The sequence below is a fragment of the Micropterus salmoides genome, unplaced genomic scaffold (genome assembly GCF_014851395.1).
Source record: "Micropterus salmoides isolate LMB-PRFRI ecotype aquatic unplaced genomic scaffold, ASM1485139v1 Ms_hic_scaffold_19, whole genome shotgun sequence".
Lineage (NCBI taxonomy): Eukaryota > Metazoa > Chordata > Actinopteri > Centrarchiformes > Centrarchidae > Micropterus > Micropterus salmoides.
The window spans coordinates 18,167,565-18,184,599 of record NW_024041039.1 but is presented as its reverse complement, the minus strand read 5'-3'; the positions used below and the strand labels follow the sequence as shown (position 1 = coordinate 18,184,599).

At 40.6% G+C, this 17,035-nt stretch overlaps 1 protein-coding gene across 2 annotated transcripts in view; it reads left to right on the top strand.

The window, feature by feature from the left end:
• The window catches only part of tdrd9 (tudor domain containing 9), a 38,620-nt gene that overhangs the window by 17,786 nt on the left and 3,799 nt on the right, over nucleotides 1-17,035 (top strand). For both annotated transcript variants that reach the window (XM_038728893.1, XM_038728891.1), the window contains 16 exons: nucleotides 219-303; nucleotides 381-438; nucleotides 544-648; nucleotides 722-819; nucleotides 928-1,059; nucleotides 3,636-3,798; nucleotides 3,985-4,048; nucleotides 4,560-4,623; nucleotides 4,718-4,762; nucleotides 5,321-5,374; nucleotides 10,083-10,199; nucleotides 10,360-10,467; nucleotides 10,626-10,726; nucleotides 10,846-11,016; nucleotides 11,884-11,995; nucleotides 14,634-14,849. In XM_038728893.1, the coding sequence (XP_038584821.1) occupies nucleotides 219-303; nucleotides 381-438; nucleotides 544-648; nucleotides 722-819; nucleotides 928-1,059; nucleotides 3,636-3,798; nucleotides 3,985-4,048; nucleotides 4,560-4,623; nucleotides 4,718-4,762; nucleotides 5,321-5,374; nucleotides 10,083-10,199; nucleotides 10,360-10,467; nucleotides 10,626-10,726; nucleotides 10,846-11,016; nucleotides 11,884-11,995; nucleotides 14,634-14,849 (1,693 nt within the window). The remainder of the gene's footprint in view (nucleotides 1-218; nucleotides 304-380; nucleotides 439-543; nucleotides 649-721; nucleotides 820-927; nucleotides 1,060-3,635; nucleotides 3,799-3,984; nucleotides 4,049-4,559; nucleotides 4,624-4,717; nucleotides 4,763-5,320; nucleotides 5,375-10,082; nucleotides 10,200-10,359; nucleotides 10,468-10,625; nucleotides 10,727-10,845; nucleotides 11,017-11,883; nucleotides 11,996-14,633; nucleotides 14,850-17,035) is intronic.

Here is a 17,035-nt window from a genome sequence, read left to right as displayed (position 1 = left end):
GTTTACATCTTTGTGTTGAATCTTTCTCTGTAGCTAATACCGATTGTCTTTGTTGTCTGTTTTGCTGGCTTCCTTTTTTGTCCCGTTTTGTGTAACAACAGTAATTAGAAGCGTCTCTGAAATCAATATTTCTTGTTAACTTGTGCTACTTTTTACTTGACTGACTTGATGAATGTTTAAATTTACCGTTTACTGGTGAATGTGCTTCTGTTGTTCAGATTGCAGGTTTATCCTCTCCACTCCACTGTAACTCTGGAGGAGCAGAACGGTGTGTTTCTGTACCCTGTCCCTGGATACAGGAAGGTAAAAGACATTTATCTTTCTCTGTCTCACATGTGTTCCTACTACCTGCTGTACTGATCATCTCCTTATTTTAACAGGTCATCCTTTCCACCAATATTGCTGAGAGTTCGGTGACCGTTCCAGATGTCAAATATGGTGGGGTTTTCTTTTTTGTCCTCAGCTTGGTTTTATCTGTTGTCTTAATGTGTATTTTGTGATGAAGTTTTATTCAGTCTTAATTCTTTTTTTTGTCAATCACAGTGATTGACTTCTGTCTGGCCCGTCACTTGGTCTGTGACCAAGATACAAATTATCAGTCTCTGCGTCTCACCTGGGCGTCCAAAACCAGCTGCAACCAGCGTCGAGGTACAATACTTGCAGCACACAACTTGACCTAAAAAGTGCAAGTATCTGTACACTTATTTCCTCTCTCTGTCAGGTAGAGCAGGTCGAGTGTCTAAGGGCTACTGTTACCGTCTTATTACCAGAGAGTTCTGGGAGAATGAAATCCCAGACTACATGATCCCTGAGATGCTGGTAAGAGACTGTGCAGATGACCATATATGTTTTATCTTTTTTTATTCATGCTACAATGACCCTAATTCGATAATCAATCTGTGTAATACTGTTTGCTTTTTTTTTCAGCTTGCCCCGTTGGCCACCATCATGCTGAAGGTGAAGCTGCTGGACATGGGAGATCCCCATTCCCTCCTTTCCAAAGCCCTCTCACCCCCCAACCTTGATGACATTGTGAGGACAGTGCTCCAACTCAAAGAGGTAAGTAATTGCAGATTGATATTCTCCTCTGAGAGCCATTAACGTCTAGTCAGGCACTTATGAAAGCGTGGCTGTAATGATGTATTTGGGTAGGCAGCTGACCTAGAGCTCTGTCACAGTATTAGACCAGGAGTTCTCTGACAGGAGCTTTGCGTCAACGAGTGTTAGCATTGTCAAGTCTGTGAGGGTAATGAAGGTCAGTGCAGTATGGTTATGTTTGTGTAAGGAGAAGAAAAGTGGAAGAAGTTTGTGTTAATTTTGGTTTATTTATATTACTGACAAAATATATACAGTGAGGAAAATAAGTATTTGAACACCCTGCTATTTTGCAAGTTCTCCCACTTCAATCATGGAGGGGTCTGAAATTGTCATCGTAGGTGCATGTCCACTGTGAGAGACATAATCTAAAAAAGAAAATCCAGAAATCACAATGTATGATTTTTTTAACTATTTATTTGTATGATACAGCTGCAAATAAGTATTTGAACACCTGTCTATCAGCTAGAATTCTGACTCTCAAAGACCTGTTAGTCTGCCTTCAAAATGTCCACCTCCACTCCATTTATTATCCTAAATTAGATGGACCTGTTTGAGGTCGTTAGCTGCATAAAGACACCTGTCCACCCCATACAATCAGTAAGAATCCAACTACTAACATGGCCGAGACCAAAGAGCTGTCCAAAGACACTAGAGACAAAATTGTACACCTCCACAAGGCTGGAAAGGGCTACGGGGAAATTGCCTAGCAGCTTGGTGAAAAAAGGTCCACTGTTGGAGCAATCATTAGAAAATGGAAGAAGCTAAACATGACTGTCAATCTCCCTCGGACTGGGGCTCCATGCAAGATCTCACCTCGTGGGGTCTCAATGATCCTAAGAAAGGTGAGAAATCAGCCCTGAACTACACGGGAGGAGCTGGTCAATGACCTGAAAAGAGCTGGGACCACCGTTTCCAAGGTTACTGTTGGTAATACACTAAGACGTCATGGTTTGAAATCATGCATGGCACGGAAGGTTCCCCTGCTTAAACCAGCACATGTCAAGGCCCGTCTTCAGTTTGCCAATGACCATTTGGATGATCCAGAGGAGTCATGGGAGAAAGTCATGTGGTCAGATGAGACCAAAATAGAACTTTTTGGTCATAATTCCACTAACCGTGTTTGGAGGAAGAAGAATGATGAGTACCATCCCAAGAACACCATCCCTACTGTGAAGCATGGGGGTGGTAGCATCATGCTTTGGGGGTGTTTTTCTGCACATGGGACAGGGCGACTGCACTGTATTAAGGAGAGGATGACCGGGGCCATGTATTGGGAGATTTTGGGGAACAACCTCCTCCCCTCAGTTAGAGCATTGAAGATGGGTCGAGGCTGGGTCTTCCAACATGACAATGACCCGAAGCACACAGCCAGGATAACCAAGGAGTGGCTCTGTAAGAAGCATATCAAGGTTCTGGCGTGGCCTAGCCAGTCTCCAGACCTAAACCCAATAGAGAATCTTTGGAGGGAGCTCAAACTCCGTGTTTCTCAGCGACAGCCCAGAAACCTGACTGATCTAGAGAAGATCTGTGTGGAGGAGTGGGCCAAAATCCCTCCTGCAGTGTGTGCAAACCTGGTGAAAAACTACAGGAAACGTTTGACCTCTGCAACTGCAAATAAAGGCTACTGTACCAAATATTAACATTGATTTTCTCAGGTGTTCAAATACTTATTTGCAGCTGTATCATACAAATAAATAGTTAAAAAATCATGCATTGTGATTTCTGGATTTTCTTTTTTAGATTATGTCTCTCACAGTGGACATGCACCTACGATGACAATTTCAGACCCCTCCATGATTTCTAAGTGGGAGAACTTGCAAAATAGCAGGGTGTTCAAATACTTATTTTCCTCACTGTACATTTGATTTCATATCTTTCAAAACTAGGACACGAAGTGCTTCACAGTTGAAATAGAGCAAATATTTGTAAAATCTGGGAATTTGAAATCCTAGATAAAACCGACAACAAGACAAAGGCAGTAAAGCCTCATAAGCAAAGTCCAATCCAGCTTTAGTCCTGGGGTTTTAAAATCAGTGGAACGATTTCTGGCTGAGGATCTCAGGCAAGCCTCTTGCTCATAGGCAACCAGCAATTCAGCAGTGTGACCAGAAAGTGTGATAAATATAAATAAATAGTCAATAGGAAAAATTCATCCATCGTCAACCGCTTATCCTGCGTACAGGGTCGCGGGGGGGCTGGAGCCAATCCCAGCTGACATCGGGCGCAAGGCGGGGTACAGCCTGGACAGGTCACCAGTCCATCGCAGGGCCACACATAGACGAACAACCACTCACGCTCACACTCACACCTAAGGACAATTTAGGGGAACCAATCAACCTAGCCTGCATGTCTTTGAATGGTGGGAGGAAGCCGGAGCACCCGGAGAGAACATGCAAACTCCACACAGAAAGGCCGGGGCCATGTTTATGTTAATATAAAAATTCAAACTGTTGTTTTTGAGGGAAGGTTTTATGGGTTGATTGGAGGTATAAATAAAGCCTGTTGTTTTGACCCTAGTTGGATGTTTTATTCTGTAGATGGGTGCGCTATCTGCAAAAAGTGACGGCAGGGGTCAAAATGCAGATGGCGAACTAACGTTCCTGGGCCAAGTGCTGGCCCACTTGCCTGTGGACCTGTATCTTGGGAAGATGATCGCCCTGGGCCACGTCTTTGGCTGCCTGGATGAGTGCCTCATCATAGGTCAGTCTATCATTGTGGTACTGGAATGGACCTCAGTTACTGCATACGCATGTCATTATGGTTGTGAGGACATAGCTTGAACAACAAATCTGTCATGACTGCACTTTTGTGCATTTGTTTATGTGCATGTAATGTGTTTTTTCGTGGGCTGTTTACACAAAGTACAATAACATTTCTTATCCTCAGCTGCCTCGCACTCTCTGAAGAGTTTCTTTGCCATACCATCCATGCAGCAGCTTGCTGGCCACAGGTGAGTCACATCCAGCAGCTGCACTGACTCACAGACTGCCAAGCTGTCAGTGTAGATAATTTTTGACATTATTTGGGACATTTTGTCATGTAACTCCATCGAGTTCAGACGTCTCTGTAGACTATTGACTAATTTTAACATCTTTAGTCCCATCACAGTTTTGTGGCTAATGAGATGCTTTGCAGTAGCTGAGATGCTTATAGTCCAAACATACAAAAGAATGACAAACAAAGTGTGTTGTCATTACAAAGGCTCTGTCATAGCATGTCTACCTATTCATGCAATGTGCTCATTAAATCTGTTCTTTCCTTTTAGGATATATGTTTTAGCATGTTGAGCGCAAATAGTTTTTCTGGCAGTGCCAATATATATAGGCCTACAAAGCCCAGATTGCAAACCTGCAACATGTTTTTTCACTATCACTATAGAGTACTAGCAGGCCAGAAACAGAAATTGGTTCAGTGTATTGTGTGTTTTTTCTTTGTGCACTGAATAATATTTGTTATTCCAGGAGCAAGTTGGCCTTTGCCCGCGGCACACCAAGTGATTCCATAGCTTTTGTCAATGCCTTCAAGGTAATGTGTTTGATGTAAGTTGTGGTGTTTGATGGACATACATATATGCCCGCAGTTGTTTTTAAAGCCCTTCCCCTCTGTCTCTTACTGTTAGGCATGGCAATCCTCCAAAAAGAAAGGACAGCTGAGACACCCAAAGGTGAACCAAACAACCAAACATGAGCTCACTGAAAAAAAGCACACATTTTATTATTATTACTATTTTTTTTACAGGTTGAGAAAAAGAACAGTCTGCTACTGTTGTTATACAGCTCTTGACAAGATCAGCATTGAAGTACACACAATTGTTCAGTCCCACTGGTAAAGAATTAAAATAGCGTTGTTAATAACATTTAGCACAACACTATGGTTTACAGGGCATTTCCCAAGGGGAAGGAGATGAGGGGGTGTGTGTGTGTATGTATATGTATGTGTATATATATATATATATATATATATATATATATATATATATATATATATATATATATATATATATATATATATATATATATATATATATATATATATATATATATATATATTCTCTCATCTATTCAGATGGTTTATTAAATTTAAAGTTTATTAAATTTCTCTTCAGTTGGAGAAAAGTCTCTCTTCCTAGGTTAACTATTTATTAGAGCTTTTGTTTTGGGCATTACTAATGTGTTTTTTTGTAGTGTCATGTTTTTTTGCCTTTGTTGCTTTCTGCTCTTAGGACGAGTTAGACTGGGGAAAGGAGAACTTCATTCAGATCAAGAGGATCAAAGAGGTACAGAGATGAAGCCCCACACTAAGGGATGTCTTTGTCATCATCCATTCTAGTGTAGCATTAGTGAAGTCTAGGGCATTAATCCTGCAGTTTGTGGTCTTGTGTTTTCTGGACCTGAAAGTTTTAATGGAAAGAACTGAGTTTGTAAAAAAAGTTATGTTTATAAACTCAGTTCTTCATTCAACGTTTTACATAGTTAAAGGGACTATATAAGTTTTTCAATAAAATTAATAAAATTTCTTTTATTGTCAATGGGCTCAAAACTCACTTAGAAATGAAGGACACGCCTGTTTTCTCCGTTGCTTGCATCACCCACTATTCTGCTTTTAATGTGGGGACTCCGGGTTGGATTCAGCCCTGTGCGCGCTCCCGAGCCTCTCTCAGACTACAGCGACAACAAGGTAGCTAACGACACGCAGTCCACTAACACCATAAAACAACCGGCTCACAGCAAAACACAGACTCCACGCAAGGATACAGAAAAACAATAAAGTTTTATGTGCTGAAACCCATCAGACCAAACAGGTTCAGATGATGTTGAGTAAGAACAAAGTGAGCATTAGTAAAGCTGGAGAAACACCGAGAAAGTCACATTAGCTCGCCAGCTAATGCTGAGCAGCTGCTAATGTTATCCGGTGCAAAGTTATATTGCTTTCCACATTACTCCACCAACTAACCTGACCCATGTTACTGTCTGGTGTACCACTGTTGATTTAGCCTGCAAGAAAGGATGCAACGGTAAAAAGCAAATGTGGAGCGAATTGTTTACTAACGTTAGCCTATAGTGATGCAGCCAGCTAACGCTACAGTAAAGTTACTTAGTTACTGCGGTCTTGTATAAGTCACACAATGTCATTATAATATTCAGCCCAGCTCACTGCCCGTTTCGTTATCATCCAATACATTTAGCTGTGTTGACATTGCTGAGCCTCCAGTGAAAGATACACAGATAGTAAAGATAGTTGCTGAAAGCAGCAGGCGAGCTAACGCTGTAGCACGTCGGCAAAATGCAGTAAATGTACCGTGATCATATAACGACAATGGATTAGTTCAACCTGCATCTGATAAATCAGTATATTGGACACTCGGGTAAACTCCAACTGCAACCTTAAAGTAATAGTGTGAAGCTGTCTCCCTGTCTATCTATAGCCGCTGTCACTCTGCCTTTTTTCCTGGGAGGATTGTGTCGATACGCACTCGCTGCGCTTAATGAAGTAACGTTACTGAGCCGGTGTTGATCTGCCTCTGAGACGGGAACGTTGAAGTAACAGAGCCTGAACATGTCTGAGTGAAAAGCCAGAGCCTGCATGCTGGTGTTCCTGCATTTATTGTATGAAAATGGTTGTGCTTCGAATAATGCTCGCTCATGAGTTCAAGCGAGCACGCGGACGAGCATACGCCTGGTAGCACTCTTAAAACCGCACCGCTAGTGGCCGCTGGAAACTCCATAATGCCCCTTTAAATCAGGAAGTAGATATTATTAACAATTAAGTTTAAACTTGAGCTGTGTACACTATGTTCTTAGTTTTGTAGTGCGTGAATTTCAACAGGGTAGTGTTGTCTCAAATCAAACACAATCACAAAGTTTGAGTGATTCTTCTTTTTGGCCAATTGTAACCGAGCAGATCAGTATGGCCAGCATTTGACTGTGATTGTCATCCGCCCAAATATCTGTTGGTTTGTTTGTTTACATTACTTTAATTAAATATTAATAAAAATTAACATACGTGTGTGTGAAATCGCAACAGCTGCAGCTTTCTCAGCCGCTATTTTCACTAGTTGAAAATAGATTGGTGGTCCCTCCCCAAAATAGTACGACAAATATTAAATAAAGTATAAATAATTTTTGATAAATAAGAGCCAAATGTATAAAACTAGAAAATATTTTTTTAAATATCTGATTATTATAAATTATAGAGTACTACTACTAATGAACATTAATTTAAATAGTGTATGTATTGTGGGGGCCAGCGAAAAAGAAAATACCAATATAGTACTACTTCTAAAAATAATAATAATACCATATATCATCTCTCATGTCATTTTTATCATGATACTGATAAACAGGGCTCTCCTACATAGGCAAATGATTTAGGGCTGTCCCCGACGAAGGATTTACATAGCCGAATCAGAATCATTAAGTCCTGCCTGTAGTTAAAATATTCTTTATGTGGTTCATCAACGGTGATATGCGTGTAAATACAGTCATGGACAAAAGTGTTGGCACCCCTGAAATTTTTCCAGAAAATCAAGTATTTTTGACAGAAAAGTATTGCATTAACACATGTTTTGCTATACACTTGTTTATTCCCCTTGTGTGTATTGGAACCAAACAAAAAAAAAGACGGCAAAAAAGCACATTGGACATAATTGCACACAAAACTCCAAAAATGTGCTGGACAAAATTATTGGCACCCTTAACTTAATATTTGGTTGCACACCCTTTGGAAAAAATAACTGAAATCAATCGCTTCCTATAACCATCAATAAGCTTCTTACACCTCTCACCCGGAATTTTGGACCACTCTTCCTTTGCAAACTGCTCCAGGTCTCTCATATTGGAAGGGCGCCTTTTCCCAACAGCAATTTTAAGATCTAAGGTGTTCAATGGGATTTAGATCTGGACTCATTGTTAGCCACTTCAGCACTCTCCAGTGCTTTGTTGCCATCCATTTCTGTGTGCTTTTTAAAGTATGTTTGGGGTCATTGTCCTTCTGGAAGACCCACGATCTCGGACGCAAACCCAGCTTTTTGACACTGGGCCCTACATTGCGACCCAAAATCCTTTGGTAATCCTCAGATTTCATGATGCCTTACATACAGTCAAGGCACCCAGTGCCAGAGGCAGCAAAACAACCCTAAAACATCTTTGAACCTCCACCATATTTGACTGTAGGTACTGTGTTCTTTTCTTTGTAGGCCTCATTCTGTTTTTGGTAAACAGTAGAATGATGTGCTTTACCAAAAAGCTCTATCTTGATCTCATCTGTCCACAAGACGATTTCCCAGAAGTATTTTGGCTTACTCAAGTACATTTTGGCAAACTGTAGTCTTGCTTTTTTATGTCTCTGTGTCAGCAGTGGGGTCCTCCGGATAGTTCGTGCTGACACTGATGCACCCTGAGCCTGCAGGACAGCTTGAATTTCTTTGGAACTTGTTTGTGGCTGCTTATCCACCATCCGGGCTATCCTGCGTTGCAACCTTTCCTCACTTTTTCTCTTCCGTCCACGTCCAGGGAGATTAGCTACAGTGCCATGGGTTGCAAACTTCTTGATAATGCTGGGTACTGTGGACAAAGGAACATCTAGATCTCTGGTGATGGACTTGTAACCTTGAGATTGTTGATATTTTTCCACAATTTTGGTTCCTCAGACAGTTCTCTTCTCCTCTTTCTGTTGTCCATGCTTAGTGTGGTACACACAGACACACAATGCAAAGACTAAGTCAAATACTCTCCTTTTTATCTGCTTTCAGGTGTGATTTTTATATTGCCCACACCTGTTACTTTCTCCAGGTGAGTTTAAAGGAGCATCACATGCTTGAAACAATCTTATTTGTCCACAATTTTGAAAGGGTGCCAATAATTTTGTCCAGCCCATTTTTGGGGTTTTGTGTGCAATTATGTTTAATATGCTTTTTTTCCTTTTTTTTTTTGTTTTGTTCCAATACACATAAGGGGAATAAACGTGTATAGCAAAACATGTGTTAATGCAATACTTTTCTGTGAGAAATACTTGATTTTCTGGAAAAATTTCAGGGGTGCCAACACTTTTGGCTGTGTATGTATATATATATATATATATATATATATATATATATATATATATATATAAAATAAATAAATAAATAAATATAAAAAAATTAGGTCCATTCCAGTACCACAATGATATAGGAAGCTCTTCCCATGAATTATTTAATACTACATAACTGTGTACAACAAGGACATGCAACTGTGTGTTAGATACTTGTTCAGCTCACGTTTATTCGAAAGTCCCCTCTGGTTTATTCATTTCTGACACACCGACTGTGACTAGAGACACTACAGTTTAATCGCTTTTATTATTTTATAATTAATGTTAGCCTCCTCCACTGATAAACACGGCATTAGCTTTGTGGCTAATTTAGCAACAGTTATGTTGTACACTGCTGTGAGCCTGGAGAGGGCAGTGAAAAACGGGAGGGTTATCAAGTCTGGTCTCTGAAGAGGAAAACTGACTGTTTGAAGAAAAGTGGACTATTTTATTATTATTTATTCAATTACATTGACGTAACAAATGACCAACTCACCGGGAACACTAAGTGTGAGATCAGAGACCAGTACACTGCGGTCTGCTGATGTTTTGTTCTATGGTGCTGCAGTGTTTTGAACAGAGGAGTTGCAGCGCACCATGTGCTGGTAAAACTATGCAACACTCATAACATCAGGGAATGATCAGACTCTCTGTTTATCTTTTTTAATAGTCATATATCAGCTGTTATAAACACTGATGCAGATATATCTGCAGGTAACTTATGTTGGCTGATAATATCTGCAACAATAAATAGGTCGGGCTCTATTGATGATTATAGCCTTTTGATGCACAGTTTACTGTTTTGTCATGTATGGCTAAACATTTCAACTTCCTCTCTTAATGAGCTAATATTTTGAAATTGAGCTGTTTGTTAAATATTGTGGCTCAGACTTTCTCAGCAGTTACTCACTGTTCAGGTTGCAGAGCTGTATAATGACCTGAAGAAGCGTGTGTCCCAGTTCAACATGCATGTCCCGGAGAACACTCAACCCATGGATTACACCAGCACAAACAGGCAGAAGTTCATTCTTCAGGTTAGACTCACTGCTGCACATTGTGGGATGTACATTGTATATCAAGTGAAGCTTTACAGTGTACACTTCCATCCAGTCATCACTGTGAATGAATATTCAGCTACCGAATATAAGCACCTAAATATTGGTTTGTTTGAGGTTGCACCTCTCTCTGTCTTAGGTGGTCATTGCTGGTGCATACTACCCCAACTACTTTCTCCAGGGGGAAATAGATGAGGACTTGGCCTCCAGAGAGTTGAGTGGCTTCAACCCCAGAACAACAGTGATGGTATGACCGATAGTGTTGGGAGACGAGAATCGATTGCTGTTGGATGTTTTTTATTGATTGATACTTTTCCGTTAGTATTACCGTCTAAACCCTGACGTGGCCTCTAGTATGGATATAGTCTTTTACTTAAGAAATAACAGACCGCATGTTGTTTTCAGATGAGGAACATCCCCCCATACAGTTTCCTGTATTACAAGCAGCTGCAGTCTCTGTTCCGCCTATGTGGACAGGTCAAAGCCATTTCCTTTGACAGCTCCAGGTACTGAAGGCAACTGTAGCAAATCCGATCTCTTTTTTTAATCTACTGTAAGCATTTTATTTAAAGAGCACTCAAATGGACATGTTCATAATTGTCTGACTCTGTGTGCGTTTTCTCAGAGCATATGTGGAGTTCTACAGGACATCTCAAGACGCAGGGGTGCTGCCTGAGGTGTCCCTTGCCCTCCTCCTGGCACAGCAGAATGCTCCCATGGAGCTTTCTGTCTACCCCATTGAACAAATAGAAGTGTCTGCTGGGAACAGAAACATAGCTCACATGAAATATGCACGGTACGGCTCTACTCACACATTATGTAAACCAACGGTCTTTCCATATCTGAGTGAAATCAGTTGTTGCATAAAATAGAATTTGTTTCAGTGACCAAAAAAATAACAATAGTACGAAGGTTCAACTGTGTCTGTCTTTTGGGGTCTGAAAAGTCCCATTCTTGATCATCTTTTTGGAAAGTAGAACCCCATGCACCACAGGCTGCACTGGTCAGTGCCTCTGCACTGAGCCTTAATGTAATCTGACATCCTAGCACTCTGCATGACTGCTATCGCTTGGACTTAGAGGGGGGAGGTTTTAGGCAGAGGCAGCTTCTTCCTATCTCCCTCTGGGAGGTGGGAGATGGGATGACTTTGGGCATTATTAGCTATCCAACAAGAATATAGCTCACCAACTATTCGCTCTGATTACTTTCCTTCAACAGTGATATTTCCAAGTGCATAAAACTTAAAAAATGTTTGATAACCTCACATAGATTTTATATTGTGTGTATTTGGTCTAATTTTTAAAGCTATGCCCAAACCAAAGGAACAGGAGTGTAGTGTAATAGAAATGCTAAAGCACACTATAGCATTCTGTTAGCAAGACACAGGCACTATCCTAATACTGATTCTTGCAGTCTTGTTTCATAAACAGTGCTTGGAAACATTGCATAGATAACTGTGATCTGTAGTAATGTTTGTTGGTTTTTATTTTTTTAATCTAGGATACCTTCTAAATACTTGCCAAGCACCTCTGTTAGAGTCTTTGTAGTCTCATTAGAATAAGGTGATGTTGTGACAGAGCAGCAATAAATACAGTTTCCCCCCGCGCACAGTGAGTACAGTGAGAGTAAACGTGCACACAACATTTAAGTTAATTTCTTGCAGGGTGAATGTAGACTTCCAGAGCCAGTCTGTCTGCCCGGTGGGAGTGGTGAGCAGCACCATTGACCCAGACAAGCTACCCCCCAACCGCTTGTTTGTGGTCAACATCACCGAGGTCAGTCCATTACTTTTAACAAAATGATACTAAAAATGTAATCAACTTTAAAACACAGAATATTGTGGAGTCTGCAAAAATGTATACAATTGGGGTTTTCCCTAGCATTGTAAGTTTTTTGTTTTTGTTTTTTTCTGTGCATTTAAGCCAAATGCACAGAAAAAACTATACGGCTGTGTTTTAAGGTCATTCACGGCGTTGCTTCTGTCCTCTGCTCTGAGTTTGAGATGGGGCTCAGCGCCTCCTGTGCACACAAACACACACCCTCACATGAAAGTTGCCATGCTAGCAAGAGCTATTCACTTCAATAAACTCTCAAGTGCAACCACATCGTCAAGGCGCAAGCTTATTGAAGACTTCATGGCTGTATGGGCGCAGTCAGATATTCCGCTCGAAAAATTTAAAAAGCTAGTCCGGTCAAGCTTTGTAAAGAAGGAGCGCTGCCCACGTGAGAAAAGCCTCCGTCAGACGCACTTATCGTCCATGTGTGAGAGCATATGTAGGCTCCGTGGGAGGAAATTGTCAGTAGTCAAGTAATCTATTTAACAGAGGACAATTCACAATACATGTATTGCAACAATGTATTCACTGTGAATTGTAGTAGTATTTTAAAGAGGTGGTATTATGCTCATTTTCAGGTTCAAAATCTTTTGGGGGGGTTGTACCAGAACAGGTTTGCATGGTTTAATTTTCAAAAAACACCATATTTTTCTAATACTGCACATTGCTGCAGCTCCTCTTTTCACCATGTGTGTTGTACGCTCCGCTCTTGAGCTACAGAGTGATGCATCTTACTTGTACAAAATCTTTGTTGGGAGTTGCACATGGGCAGTTCCCAGGTAAGGACTACTAGCCAATCAGAAGCAGAGAAGGGCGGGTTGTAAGAAAGAAGACGCTTCAGACTTCAGACCATAACCTAGCAGCTGGTATAAGTTACTCGTCCACAACCACACAACATCATTGTTCCACATCTTACCATAAACCACTACAAAAATCACCATATTTCAACTCAATTTTACATAAAAATTGGCCAAACAATTTGAATGTGTTATCTAACGTTTACAACAACTCCGCACTTGAACAGTCTGTGACGTTACATTGCTGCATTTATTTTAAATATAATTCACAACCAATAAAGCATACTTACAGGTTGTAATTGTGAATTTCCAGGCCGTCACAGTTGCATCGTCTTTTAGGACTAAACGTTGAACTGTTGCCGGTGTTCTGACGATCTCTGCTGACTTGCCAAAAAATGCTACCATAGCGCAAATTTATAGACTGGACTCTACTCGGCCCTGCTCCGTTTTCCATTGCAGATGGTACCCAGAGATGGTATATAGCTTGTCGTCATAGCGACGCCACACACAACTGCCGCGACGTAATGTTCAATGCGACACACACACCAGCGATCCACACAGCTTTCTCTTTTTTAAGTTAAAACGTTTCAACATTCCTCAGATTGTAAAGACAGATATGATACGGTATGAAAACCTTCCAGCTGTGTTTTCCTCTGCCGTTGTTGCTGCAGCAGTCTGTGTGACGGTGGGAGCAGAGGGCTCTGTGAGCGGGCGGCTGGCCGGCCTCACACGCTCCTCCCGTGGGCTGGCACAGGCATCCGCCGCAGCCACTTGCAGAGCTCCTCAACTCCGACAATATTCAAGCACATTTTTGTACTGCCATCACTTCTCGTAAAACTGTCAATATTCAAAATCTACACAGTTCTCACCTCAAAACTGCTCAGAAGTGGATTTAGTTATGAAATTCCATACGAAAACTGTAAAATATAAAACTTTCTGTTGCTTGCCTGTCTGGCGCACACAATGATGATGCAGTGAATAGTGGATATTCTCTCTGACCAATCAGCAGTCTGTCGTCTTTTCATGTTACATTTTAGTATCCCTCAGCTCGCTTGGAAGCAGGTACAGGTACAACATTTCTACAATGGAAACCCAAACAAAGGCGAGTCGAGCCAAAGGGCCTCCGCTCATACTAGCTTGGTTTGAGGGAGTGCCTGACCCTGCTAGCCGCTTGGCAAGCTTTATGACGCGTTTTCATTGTGACGTCACAAGTAAAGGAAGTGAAGGACTGGACTACAAACGAGCTGTTTTCAAACCGTTCAGAGCAGAGCTTTCTGTGGGAGATGGGAACTCCCTTTGGGCTGGACTTTGGGCTTTTTCAGGTTGCAAACCTGTTACATGCACAAAAAAGATATGTAACTCAATAAAGGAGAGGGAAAAGGCCAAAAAGCATAATACCACCTCTTTAATACTGTTGCAATGAATTTATTGTGAATTGTCCCCATAAATATTGCACATACATTTGAATATTTCTAGATGTATATTTGCATGAAACAAAACAATTATTGATTACATTTTTTATATTTTCTTATTGAATTGTTGAAATTGTATTCATCCACCACATTATTTCATACTTTCTGATGACAAACTGCTTAAATAAAAAATGTAAAACACAGAATTCAGAAAAATTAAAACAAATCACGGAATTTGGGGGGCAATTTAAACAAATTTAATATTACCTATTAGACATGGTCTATCGAGCTATATTTCAAAAGCAACATGTGTTTCTGACAAAATGTCTGAATCTTCATTAGGTGTTTCCTTTCTTAACTCTGCTGCAGGTGGTGGATGTGGGTCATTTCTGGGGCTTCCAGGCAGATGAAGCTAGCTTGGAGAGGCAGCGTCATTTGACAGCAGAGATAAACCAACGTACGCTGTGTGCTTTAACTATGTCACTCTATCCCAACCTGCTGTGTCTGGCTCCTTACTCGGAGATCAATGACTCGAGCTTGTTCTACCGTGCCAAGATCCTGCACATGCGTGGCAACACAGTAGAGGTGAATATTGCTTACACTGCAGTGCTCTGGTGAACATGTGATTTTTCTTGGAAAAAAAACAAATTTGCTAAAATGTCTAAAATCCTGTTTTCACTTTCTGTCATTGCCTGGGAACCAGACATATCTGCAGAGCTCATATTTATTTGCCCTGACAGATGCGTCTGGTCCCTCTCCCATTCAGACAGATTTCCACCTGCGTCCGTTCCGGCCAATAACTAATATTTATCGAATATAGAGTGGGTTTGATACGATGACTGACAGGAGCGTCACTGGTTCACATTTGAAAAGTTGCTCTGGTTGGTTGGTTGGTCTGGACCCACCTCAAATGTTTTCAGAAACATATTGTAGTGTACTGTTTAGCTGTAATTTGAGAATGTTTGTGACCAAGAGCCATTAATTAATTTTTTGCTTGAAAAGGGACCAAGCAGCACCCCAACTTGCATGTGTCGCTATGTCACAGGTTTTATTGCTGATAAGTTGTAGGTCTATCCAATTTCCTCCAGAGGCATTTTGATCCAAACCCGTTGATAACCCTCCTTGGAAATCTAAAATCAATTATGGTGCATTAGCGTCACGATTTGTGTGGTGAGGCAGGTTGATGGACCCAAATGCAGACACGGGAAGCTGGCAGGAACAGTTCAAAAGGTTTATTAAACCAAAAGCGAGCACAGTTACATTTGAGTGGCTAACAAACACAGTCCAAAAACAAGGTGATCCAACAGAAATCCAAAATCCAGGGAAACGGGGTGACACAACTAGTAAGACAGGCTGGCCGGACAACACACAGCAACATGGGACAGAGTGTGTGTGTGTGTGTGTGTGTGTATATGTGTATGTATGTGTGTGTATATATATATATATATATATATATATATATATATATATATATATATATATATATATATATATATATATATATATATATATATATATATATATATATATATATATATATATATATATATGCATGCATGCAAAAATATCATTAATAGGCCTACTGAGTCGGACTGTCACTTTACAATCACAGGTCCATGAGGAGCCTAAACTACAGATTCAGATTAGAATCTGGTCGATTTTAATATTTTCATCTTCAGTTATTGCCACCAGCATTTAGTCCTGTCAGGTTCCTGCTGAATAAACAGGCCTGTAGCTATTTAAAATCAATAACAGGCTATAGGAGAATTCCAGCACTTTTTCATTCATTAAGGAAATTCCAGTCTGGTAAATAATGAATGAGCAACGCTTTATAAAATTTAATATTGTTAACGTATCAATCTTCGTTTTGGAGCCAATCATGGTCCGCGTTGGCACGCATTCATATTTCTAGCTCCACCCGATTTAAAATGGAGGCCCTGCCTTTATTTACCCGTTGCCATGGTGAATCGTAGTATCGGAGCTCCACTGATGATGGCTTTTTTTCCATTCCCACGCACGCACTTCCATCAGGCTCAACATACTCAGAGTTGACTGAACTTATTCTGATTGGAACCCAGAGTTTGACAGCTCAGAGTTCGTCAACCCAGAGTTCAGGTTTACACTCAGTTTGTTGAACCTGCTTTCTGAAACAGGACCCAGGAACCGAACCTCAAAACAGGAAACATGACAACTGACTGACGGAATGGAGTAGGGAACAGAGACGGAACTGACTGGGAACAGGACAACAATAAACATGGAACAGAACAGCAAATAAGGGAAATACCAAAACACAACAGACTACATAACAGATACTGGATAAAGGACAACAGACAGAACCGAATCCAAAACTCAACAACTCTAAGACAGATACTGAACAGATCAAAATAACAAACACTAAAGTACACGGACCAGGAGTAGATACTAAGACATTAACTGGCAGACTGGGAACTAAGACATGGAACCAAAACACAGACTAAATAACAGATGCCTAACTGATAAACTCAGAACTAAACGGAACAGATAACAGGACTAACATGCAGATACAAAACCAAACCATCAGAATCAAAACCATGCAGTGAATGCAGTGTAAAGTCTGCAAAAAGTATCATAGGCCAGAACTAGTGAGATCACGTGTTTTGTATCTTGTTTTCATGCAAACAAGTGAGCATTTTTATATTTAAAAGAAATCAAAGTATCAAAATGCACTGATATACCAAAGAGGTTACCTTAATGTCAACCTCTGACAGCAATATGTGATAGCAATTTCTGAT